Source organism: Falco biarmicus, chromosome 15 (assembly GCF_023638135.1).
Source record: "Falco biarmicus isolate bFalBia1 chromosome 15, bFalBia1.pri, whole genome shotgun sequence".
NCBI classification, from domain to species: domain Eukaryota; kingdom Metazoa; phylum Chordata; class Aves; order Falconiformes; family Falconidae; genus Falco; species Falco biarmicus.
The window spans coordinates 5,401,030-5,413,188 of NC_079302.1; the positions used below are offsets into that span (position 1 = coordinate 5,401,030).

A 12,159-nucleotide genomic window follows, 5' to 3' on the forward strand; every position below is an offset into this window, starting at 1 on the left:
TTTACTTTTTGGTACTAACTCTACTTGAGTCATGCTACTTCCAGATGTTTTTCTTTTTACTCTCATGCACTAAGCATTCTGAAAGTATTGATATTTGACAGAAAAAAAGCAAACTTTTAAGACAGAAGTAGTGAGGATGTATCGCAGTTAATGCTTGAAAAAGACTTTTTTCTATAACAATGAGAGTTCATCTTATCCAGACAGCAAAACCAGTTTAGAAACTAGGGATATTTGCAAGAAAGAGAGGATCTATTGGGATTAATCAACCGAAACTTACTTCTACCTCTTGTAGCCATATTCCTTGGCCCTATGGCAGGATTGAAAAACATAGTCAGTGAGACTCTTTCAGATTTTTCTCACCTTTTGACCCTTCCAATCCTCTCTACTGAACTGAAACTATTGCCCCAGGCATCCACAAAATGCATGGTATGTCTCCAGTCTGGAATTTCTAAGTTTTACTATCTTCCATTTTAGGTGCAATCTAGTGACCGTTAGGCCATTTGTACCAGCAGAATGTGTGTCAACATTTAGTAATTAACCAGCTGTCTCTGCAAAATCTACCACTTCAAGTTTTCTTGTATACTTCTTTCCCTCTTACGTACTTATTTGTCACAGTGGGATTTTAGCATCTAAACATCCATAGAGCTAATATTCCTTTCAATTTCTTTAAGTAAAGAAAGTCTAGCAAAAAAAATAACATTTCAGTTAACAGCCTCGATTCAAAGTATATGGGCAGCTGATATGCTTTGTGTCACTCTTATAGTGTCTTGAAGATGATATTTTTTAAATCTCTCCAGTAGTGTCAGAGAAACATGTGATGTTTAGATGAGCGACACGTCTAGAGGATCTGCAAACTATCTGCCACGGGAGCCAGTACACCAAAACTCCTAACCCAAAATGTGAAAGGGAGAAAATAAATATTTCTCAGTGCAGCTTACAGAGAACTGAAAGTTTGAAAAATCATATTCACATGTTTTTGTGGAAAATACGGAGCTTTTTCAGAAAGTAAGCTATTATGACAGTATATATATTTTACAATTATGCTTGGAGTCATCAACAGCTGAGAATCACTTGTTTTTCATAATGCGATGGATAACGTACTAGAGGAATTAAGAGCTTATAGCCGATCTAAGGAATAAACCCAGGATCCTCATGAAGAGCTGGAAATGCTCTTTTTTTCTTCCCTCAGTATCAGAGGGAAATGCAGAGAGAGTAGAAAAAGATTCCTTTGAGAGATGGCTTGGGATTTCATGTGGTTTGTCTACACAGAGGAGGGAAACGTGTCCTTGCCGAAGCTTGCCTGTTAAGTGGGTTTTATTTATCTCACTTGCAATCTACAGTTTAAAAATCTTAAGTAATATATATAGCTGTCATCCCAGTTTATATTGGATGAAATTGTAAATGAGCACCTACACACGGATTTTGGCCAGCAGATCTGGCAGGATGATAATGTGGAGCCTACAATGGCTAGCTGTCAACAAACCGGAGTTTAGGACTGCAAAGGAAAACCTGCCTGTGGCCTCAAGCATCCACACACAGAGGAGCTAAAGCAAGACTGTGAAGGGAGCTCCAAGGGTCGCTAGGGTTTTGCAGCTAGTCAAGCTCCGTTCAGAGTAGGAAAGGTACATACATGCAAGACACAAAGTATAAGCAGTAGCTTATGCAGAGATTCTTTCATTTACAAAGAAAGCAAATGTGTGTGTTCACCCAATGGTTTTATTTTTCCCAGAGGTAGGCTTCTTACACGTTGTGCTTAGTGTTTTGAAAAAAAGCCATTCAGTGATTTCTCTGCCTTGTGATCTTGATACTATATTCACTGCCCAAAAGAATAACATTGTGCTGAAATGGCTGTCTGTGAGGTTCTCTATGTGATATGTTCATCCCTCACAGATTTTTATAGAAAAGAAAATCTGGTCCCTGTTATTGTCAGATAAATTTCTTTTTTTTTTAAAAAAAAAAACACCAAAATCTGACTATCAAAATGTATGTTGAATTAAATGAAAGTAGAAGCAGATAACAACAATGTAATGAAAGATTTGCAGAAATTCTGCCACTAAAGCTTTATGCAGATTGGATTATTATTTTTTTTTTTTTTTATGAACAATTGTTCTAACGTTCTGGCAATGGGAATCTTTACTATTCCTAACCTGAATGATACTACTCATATATTGACATATTTTTTTTAAATTTTATTTACCTCTCTTGCACAGCCTCTTTCGAGATTTAAGAATATGTCAGAGAGCTTTCTTATCAAAAACGTAATAGGAATCAAACTATGAATTACTGGTACATCTAGTAAAATAGATGTATTTTCTCACTGTGGACATTTAATCCCAAGTGCTAGAAAGTTCATTAGAAATTTAACTTTAAATAAGAGTTTACACCTCACTAATGAGCATTTTCCATTTCTGTCCATTTGTTCATAAGCTAGCATTATAATTGGAAGCTTTTTCCTCCCCTTTTTCTATTTTCTAATATTTGAGACACAATGGACTATGTAATAATCTCTAAAAAGTGATTGAAGACCCACCACTTTTTCTCTGACCAAAGACCCACTGCTCTTCACGTTTACAGGCATCAGAACCACAGTATAAGAAATGCATTAATCAAGGGAAAAGGATGAATGCCTTGTTTATCTTGTATTTTAAGCAGAAATGTGAGATATTGCTATATCTGTCACTATAAAACCCTAAACCATAGAAATTGGGGTCCAGCTATGGAATTTACTATATTGCAAAACAAGTTAAAGGTGTGCAAGTGGGAATTCTGTCAGAGAAGACAAGACGAAATGATACAACTATTCCAACTCAGAACTGATATGCTCCAAGGTATAAGTTTTCTCACAATCACTGTAAATATGAATATTTTAGAGGTTAATATGGAGATCAAATGTGGAATGCATTTGCTGAAAAGATTAATATCTTTTCATTAAAAATGAGAGTGCACTGTTGGTTCAGCATTTGCATTTAGATCGAGTAAGTAATAAGTATATTGACTGCTTAAGACACCTATCTCCAAAATGGAAGATATGGGTAAAGAGGGTAGTGTCCATACGCAGAAGTGGCCAAGCTTTTCCTATTTCCTACTGCTACCCCTTCAGAGACCTTAAGCCCTATCAACAAGAACACTGTGATTTACTTATCACAGCAGAACTGGTTGCATAGTGTAAAGAACATTTATGCAAACATCCATTCCTTCATGAGAGCAGCGTATTGCTGAATATGTATCGGTGGGCTGCTGTTGACTTGAAAAATTGCTAACGGCTGTACGGTCATCCATCAGTGTATGGACAGGAATGGATATTTGCAACGCTGCTTTTTGTTGCAATTGCTGTTTAAAGCTTAGAGACATCCGGTTAAGCGGGAGACTCAGCCAGCTATTACATTATTACATGTAGTCCACATAAACATGAGCAGGATCAGCTAATATAACTCCAGGTTTCGCACCATTTATGGCTTAAGACTTTCAGCTCCATGTTTCCAAGTAATAAAGAGAGGGAAATTTATATAAGACTCAAGTAATGGTAGATTGATGCACCAAGATTGGTTCTAATGGTTACAGAACATAGCACTTGCCTGCTGAAATGGCGGCATGGCTTGCAAAGGCACACCAACTATCAGTCTTGCTGGAAAACATACATTTCACATAACTGAATCAAGGCCAGGGTTTCTCAGAATCACAGAATACTTGAATTGGTTTTCTTAAGGTGTTTAAAAACATATGGGACAGCATATAGCAGATATCTCAGACTACTTGTTAACCTTAATTCAAATTAAGCACAGCAATTCCTATCAAACGCAAAAGCATATTACTCCTCAAACTGTGGGAAGCAAAGTAAATATTTCACTTGAGCAACTGTGGCGGCAGCTTTCTTAGTACTTTAGTCATATAAAATTTATAAAAATCACACAGCTACTTTCCCACCGAGCAGAAGGGTCTGCAAAACAGGCAAAACAGCACTGTGGGTAAGCAGAAAAAATGACTACTGATCCATAAAGGGAATTTACGAGTTGGTCCTACAAGGGAACAAGAACAAGTGTTTTCTCCTCCTATACACGTGGGGAGTTTTATTTTTCTTTTACTGTAGGGAAGTGCCACTTGGAAATGGACTGTCCATCCCTGAAATACAAAATTCAGGACATTTTCTCAAGGTTTCTTTCATCTTTTTTTCTTCTTCTCCCCCCTCACCCTGTTGTGCTCTATTTTGGGTCACTTAAGCCATAGACTTTGATGGAGGGCATCCTTCTCCTTTGAATTTATAAATCAAAATATATTCTCCAGTGGGTATCTGGAGGAATAATTTGCCCCCTAACACTCTTCAATCTTTATGGCTGACACATTCAAGGATGCTTAACTCCCACAAGGGGAAAAAAAAACCAAAAACAAAAACCCAGCACATTAATCTTCAAAAATACATCCTTACCTGCCTTCTGAAAATGAAAATGGATGTTCTTTTAGAAATTATCTCTGAGTTTTGCTTTAAACCCTGAGGATAATGCACTTTTCAGAAACAATTTTGAATCTGAGAATTTTATAAATAAAAATACACTGGCATATAAGTACAAATCCTGCATGGTACTAAGTATTTCCTTGAAGGCATGAGGCACTCGGCTTCCCTCAGCAGATGTCAATAGAAATCAAAAGCACTCAGCAGCTTGCTGGATGTAATCCATGGGATTCCTACATACACTTTTTCTGCATACTGGAGAGAATGACTTTTTTACTTGATGCTTTTATAGATGATACTACACTATGGAAATAGCTCCAAAGCACACAGAGTCACCCATCTGTGCAACATCACCACCCCACCCCCACCCCACCCCCATTCAACTACTACCAAGGTTAAAAAAATAAAATAGCTAGGTTGGGGATGTGAATGCAGACATGCAACTCAAAGAAAAGACCTAAAATGACCTTTCTGATTCTAGATAGTGCAAGAAACAAAACAACCCTGAAGAGGGAGTGTTGCCTTTTACATCACATATTACTTCTGGTGCTTTATGCATAGAAGACCTTTGGAATAGCCTTTGAAGGAGAGGACACCTAACACACCAGGGAGCATTCCCGTCTCCATACTATCAGTTTAGCAAGAGACCTGGTAAATGCTATTCACAGAAAAAAATGTTTTGAAGGCCTGTAGGAATTTAACAAAATTATCTTGATTTTGAGCTGATCCTGTAGAGCTAAAAACAAACAGATGAACAATTGAGGTTCACCAGAAACAAGTTAATTCTTTCCTTTTCCCTTTCTTTTAAATTTTCCTTGATTTTAAAAGTGTCTACTTAGAATTTACTTTTAACTCTAAAGTATTACCATAAAAAATATTTTTATTTTCATCTCCTAAAAATTTTTAACCTAGATGTTTACTCATGCATGTGAACATTCTCCCACATATATTTACTTGGATATAAAAACTGAGCTCTCCAGATGGTCTTTTTTTTTGTTTTTTTAACTTTAGGGTAAATACCTGTATTTTCATTCTTTGCACTGAAATAAGAATTTCTGAGGCTATGCCTTAGCAACTCTTCTGAACATGCTGAAGCATGGAAAAATAGCATGGACTATACAATATGGGTTTAATCTGCCAGATACTTTGTATCTCCAAATCTCAGTATCTCCCATTGGGCAGTACCCTCGGGTCCTGTTCCCTCTGATGCACAAACATGAAATAAATTATACTTAAGACTTAAAAAGGACCCAAATCAAAATATAAGCTCAAACAATTTATACTCTTTTAAATATGTTAAATGAAATGGAAAGTTTCCGAAAAGCATCAAGATCCGAGCAATAGTAAAACTTACTAAAAGAGATGGAAAATATCAGTAATTTTAATCAGTGTTTTAACATGCTTTAGAAGAGTTTATATCACCCTCTGGTGCATATGATTGATGAGACATAGTTTTCTCTTTTCTCTGTGTCCACGCTAGAGAAATTTTTACTTTAGTTCAGCTTCTTAATTGGTGTCTAGGACTAATGCAGTTTTAATCAGCACACTTACAAGGAACAACCACGAAAAACCACTTTTGACTCTACTCACTTTTAAGATTCAAATAGAAAATAAACAGAGTTAGCAGAAGACAGAAAAATCACAGGCAGTTGACCCAGTTTAGAGTTTAAGTAAAATCTAGGAGAAGCCGCAGGTCTGGATTGGCAGCCGTGGATAATCAGATTCACCCAGACCAGTTTCTGGAGCTGTGGAATTCCCCAGCAGAAATGCATCTCCCCTGCCGCCCCTGTACGGTGTGCACCTTCAGCAGCTGCACCCACTTACTTGCAAATACTGCTGACTCAAATCCCAGTCATAAAAAGGATCAGCTGAGTTGCTCAATATTTATTCTCTTTTCCAAGCAATGGAAAACATTATGAAAAATCTTGCTGCTCCTGACGCATGTCTGCTATAACACACTCTCCAATGAGACACCAACAAAAGAAGGGTAAGACCTGAGGAGGTAAAAGCATCCGCCCTTTTCACAGATACTGTTTCATGCGGTCTTTGCCCAACCATCACTTTTTTGTCCTCTGATGTCACACATGTATTAGCAAGGCTTTCAGGGGAAAGATCACTTCTTTGTCCCGTGTTTCTACAACGCACCTCCATAGGAGATAGTGATAATAGCCAAAATGTTTAAGACCTAAAAAGGCTCACCAGGAAAATAAAACAATAACATCCTTATATCAGCTGATACCCTACAGAGGAGTGCCAAATAGTACACTCCCCCTGCCCACCACCTTTCCAGCATCCTGATAATCACTTCTTCAAGCCTGGTGATATGCAGACACCATATTCCCCAAGCAGTAGCCAGAGAGCCATTTCCTCCTCAGCTGTTACTCCCATCTCTCTCCACCCGAGGCAGACAGTTCTTTTACCATAGTTCAATTTCATGAGCTACACAGAAATCCATGTTATTTATATAGTATCAGGATTATGTTGGTACCCAGAATTGTTCATAATAGGACCATTAGGCTGCTCATCCCTAAAAGCCAATACTACAGTTAAAAACAGAAGTTATACATCTTTGACCATGAATGGCTAACTCCACAGATCTAAAAAAGGAGGCATGACTACCAGTTTCTACACAAGATGTACATAAGCAGGAGAGGGGAGAAGAGGCTGAACCCACGAAGATGACAGAGAACACTTCTTATGAAGAAATGGAAAACATGCTTTTTCCTACACCTTTCACCTGACAAGAAAATATTAGGCTGGACTTTTAACTGCAGATAATGATTGGATTTAGTGTTAAAATTTTACATAGCCCTATATTTTGGCTTATAAAACATACAGCATTTTTAGCAACAACAAGAATTTGCAGTTTCAACGAGACTACAGCTTGCCATGTCACCTTTAAAGCAAAGGTATTGAATCTACTATTACTAAAAATCATGAGGAATTCAGATCTTGCTTTCAGGATATACTATCCAGCTGTAATACCAGTTCGATTGAGGCCAGGGTTCTTGTATGGAGACAGCATCATTATTTCATGAATCACCAGTGACCTTTGGGAGATACTAGGAAAAGCAGGCATGTTCATTCCCTTCCATTGATTTTCTAATTTTGAGTAAATTGGTTTAATCTGGGGAACAGTTATCTGCTAGGAATAAAAATACCTTAACTGACTTTAAAAAAACAGTATAAAGCTTTTGAACCAAAACAATGAATTTAGAAGGGAAACTTGAGGTAAAAAGGCAGCAATTATGTAAGTCTTGGGCACGATTCTGTGGCCAGCCACACAAGTGTGAAAGGACTGGAATCTCTCTAAACTTGACAGACAGATCCTACATGCCCGGACCTTACTTTTACTGCACTGTCTGTCTGGAATATGTGTCTGGTTTACCCGTTAAACACCTGCTGTTGGAAAAGCCTGCAGGAAAATTACTGACCTGACATGGGAAGTGGTATGGGTATCATTTTCATCTGGTTAAAATGAGAAATAGCGTGCTGAATATTGACAGTCCTCAATCTAACCAGCTTAGAAGATAAGTTCAGTAAATTAGCATGTACCTGAAACAGCCTGCAAGAAAAGAACTCGGTCGTCTCCACAAACCTAAGAGTACACAGGGCTACATAACTGGTAGGAAAATGGTGATTTATAGATTGACTAACTGCTCAGGGTCAACACTGTATTGGTGCCCAGATCTCATTTATTCTGATAACTAAACCTTTGTCTTAACCGATTGGCTCTGCTTTATAATCTTCTGGATGTGAAATGATCATACCTAAGCTTTCTTTGCTATCAATTTACACTCTTATAATGTTTATGACCTATAATAAACATAGATTTTGGCACTATGGTAATTCACCTTAAAGCCACACGCAGACTACCTTTACTATTCCTTTTTTGCGTTTTCATTTTTGCCTAGGGGGTACAAATTCGATTAGTCTATTAAGTCCACTCAATAAAAAGAAAATTCTAGAAAAGGATTTAAGGCACCAAACTGTAACAATCACGTAGCAAGCTATATATACAATTAGGTTTGTGGTTTGGGTTTTTTTACTTCCAAAGAGTCATTTAGTAACCCTAAATTTAATTCCACTTATTCCTAAGATCTTTGCTCTTGCCAGTCCAAAACACTAAACATCTTGTCCAGAAATTATGAACTACAAAATTTATAAATATTGATCAGAGAATATAACTTCTTAAGCACAAATAAGAAATAAACAAAACTCTTGAAAAGACTCCTCAAAGTTGAACATCTGAACCCCCATTGCTGCAATATTCTGAACCTCTTTTCAAGCCACAGAAGAAGATTATAGACATAAACGTTAAAATATCAGACTAGCAACAGGAAAACATTCACTTACCTCACGATCCAACAGTACAGGTGACACCACTGTAACAATATCTCCCTTTTCTGGGTCAATGTAGAACATATTTGGAGATGGTTTGGTAGGTGTCTGTTTGAGGATGTGATACCGCAGAAGAGCATTGTCTGTGCTAGAGTCATCAGCATCGAATGCAGTCATACGCATCACAGTCGTACCTGAGAGAGAGGTAGACACACAGCAGGATGCAGTTAGCAACAACGTGTAAAATTATATTGCCTTCAAGTGTGAGAACCAGGTGGGCACAATATATAATTATCTCATCAAGACCACTAAGTAGTTTCACCTGATACTTATTTTGTGCTTTTAATTTTACTTGCTACTGAGCCAGCAACAAAAGACCAGTGTTTCTGGTTTGCAGCAGACCTATAACTCTGTAAGTTCCCCACGTTTGTATGCCATCAGACTAATTACATTTCACTAAGTGAACTACAGGTGTACCTTTTTCACTTTAAATTCTACGGTACATTTATGATGAAGATGACCATGCTGAAGGAAAAGTCTATCTTCACTTTAGTCTTGCACAGTTTCAGAATTGGTTGGACATTATAATTTCTGTCAGTAAGGAATTTTGTAATTATTAAAGCCTACATTATTATAATTGCAATTTGTACAAGTTTATGGGCTTACTGTATCAGTGTCAATAAAACAAAAAAACCCCAACCAAACACGCCTCTATTGCCATGCTGTCCTTCAAGTGATGAAGATTGCTTTTAACATTAAAATCCTAAAGCATACAGTTCTGCTACACAGTGCAATATGGTAAACACTTGACTGCACAGATTCCTACAGAATCTGTGTACGGAGGAAAAACGTTACTCTTCTATATCATAATTAATACAGGAGGACTGAGATGCTGCCAATTCTGTACTTAGCTACTGGAACACATACTCCTGCATTGCAGGATCAAGTCTTTTCCTCTCCCTTAGACAGGCTGACATAGCCTACAAAATTCGGTCATAGCGTTCTTTTATTTGCTTTCTACTGCACTTTAAGAATGGGAGAAAAGAAGTATGTAAAGGTGAACAGTAAAGTTCACCTGGGCTGAACCATGAGATATTCACCCCTAGATCATTGTGATTTCTTAATCCATTCGTTTATAGGTATAAATGCAAGCATTATTAAAAAAAAATATTGAAAAGGAATATATCAGCACACCAAAACAAAAGTATTTCTGATAATACTGACCTGAAGAAAGAGTAAAATCCTACCAAATAACAAAATAACCAAGTAACCAAATAACAAATCAATAAACTAATTTCAATGGTGAACCAAAGTTAAGTAACAAATTAATGCAAAAGATATTTGCAAACTTGATACAAATAAGGAATCTAGAAAAGCATCCGTTCTTTTGCCTAAAAATCCCAACTGAAATAATGTATCAAACTCCATCAACTATACAATTTACATTTAAGTAGATTAGCACTGAAACCATATTATCTAACGTGTGAACCACAACGTCAAAGTTAGTTATAATTCTTTATTAGAGATTAATTCTTATGTGGTGGCTAACAACTACTTTACCCTCATAGACTTTCAAATAAAAGTATTATTTTAAAATATCATGATGAAAAACATTTCAAATTAGACATTCTCGTTGCTTAACATGTCTGTAAGACCTTATAATCTGTTCTCAGTATCTGTATAGACTTTTGTGGCGAAAAAACTACAAGTGATTAAAACCTTCTGGTCAGACAAGGTCTAAGACAGTACATCACAAGTGCCTGCAAAACAAATATATATCATTCAGGTGCAATGCTAAACAGCGAGTCTGTATTCTTTGTGAAGGTCTTGAAGCACAGAGCACTTAAAAATCAAAACAAAAAAATAAAATAAAAATGAAATATTGTGATGAAAGTTCAAACAAACCCAGCTTCATTTATAGGCTGACATAACAACTGCCTTGTTCACTGTTAAACAAACACAACTGGGTTGTTTAGATATGTTTCTCCTTTTTTTTTTTTTTTTTTCCCCCTGCACTTCCCAGAGTACAAAGTATCGCCTCTTGTTGTAGTGACCTTGAATATAAGCGCTCAAAGGTTTTTCTTCATTGCTACTTCAGGCAGAGTTACCCCCTTGAGAAAAATAACAGAGATCTGACAACATGTTGGTTTTATTCACCAATGATTAGAGGTCAGACAGCTCAAAAAGAAGCTTTACCGCTGGATACCATGCGGTGTTTTCCAATATTACAAGATGATTCTAGGCCTGATATTTTTTCCTTTGTTTGAGACTTCCTCTGAAGAAAAAAAGAGCAGCTTTCTGTTTCGAAGAATGAAGATTCACCCACCCTCTTTTCACAAGTACAACACATTGTGCTATTTTTTAGATATTTATCACATTTTGAGAAGTTTATTTATGTTCACATTGGATAACGTGTTTCACAAACATCTCCTAAATCACAAGACTTCAGTGAGATAAAGAAGAATTAAGGCAAATCTTCAAGGGAATACCTGAGTTAAAGTGAAACTGAATGGGTTTCAGCACGCAACTCTTTCCTGAAAAATGCAATTTACTAAGATGCTATACTCAAGTACATTAGATTATATTTTTAATGAATATACAGTTGCTACTATTATTAATCTATTAGATGAGTTGATGCTCAGCAGAGGTTTAGAAACTGATTAAAATATATGCTTAGGTAGAAATCCTATTGCCCCAGACAGTTCTACTGAAATATTTCTGATGCTAAGACTGTGGAAGGCACATGTAGGTTTGAAGATCTAATGTAAATCCCCAGATCTCTAGTACACTGGCATAAAACTGGCTTAATACAATGGCTGAGTCTGATGCTGGTTTGCCAGCTGCAGTCCTTTAACCTTTCAACTCCATGGACATTAACTTGTTCTGTGCAATCATTCCTTTGGTGCATACAGATAAGAAATTCCAGCAACACAGAAGAGCAGAATGTTAACATTTGTTTTGCATAGAAATGATAGCTTCAGGAGGAAAGCTGTACAGAAATAGATCTATTTCTTTCTATGTTGCTTCTGTCAAAAGTTTTGTGATGCTGGTTTCTAGCTACCATCAGAGTCTCATTTACATTTAAGTAAAAGTTATTCTATTCTCACAAGTTAATATAACATGTAAAAATGCACATAAAATGGGGTTGTCTTTAGATGTCATTATGCATTAGTACAGTCCGAGGTTGTACCTGTTTTCTGTTCATGAACACCAATACAGAAACCTACATCTCTCTAACCATCACCTATACGCTCACACCACCGCAGCCAGCGGAGCTGGAATACTGCAGGGAAAGGGAGCCCTTGCACTGATCTGAAGGTTGGTGCTAGGCTTCAGCAGCCGTGCTGACGAGGGTTTGTCCCCCAAACATA

General features: G+C 37.0%; 1 protein-coding gene across 2 annotated transcripts in view; it reads right to left on the bottom strand.

Moving 5' to 3' along the window:
- Positions 1–12,159, bottom strand: part of CDH13 (cadherin 13) — a 509,494-nt gene that overhangs the window by 145,863 nt on the left and 351,472 nt on the right. For both annotated transcript variants that reach the window (XM_056360499.1, XM_056360498.1), the window contains exon 7: positions 8,804–8,982. In XM_056360499.1, the coding sequence (XP_056216474.1) occupies positions 8,804–8,982 (179 nt within the window). The remainder of the gene's footprint in view (positions 1–8,803; positions 8,983–12,159) is intronic.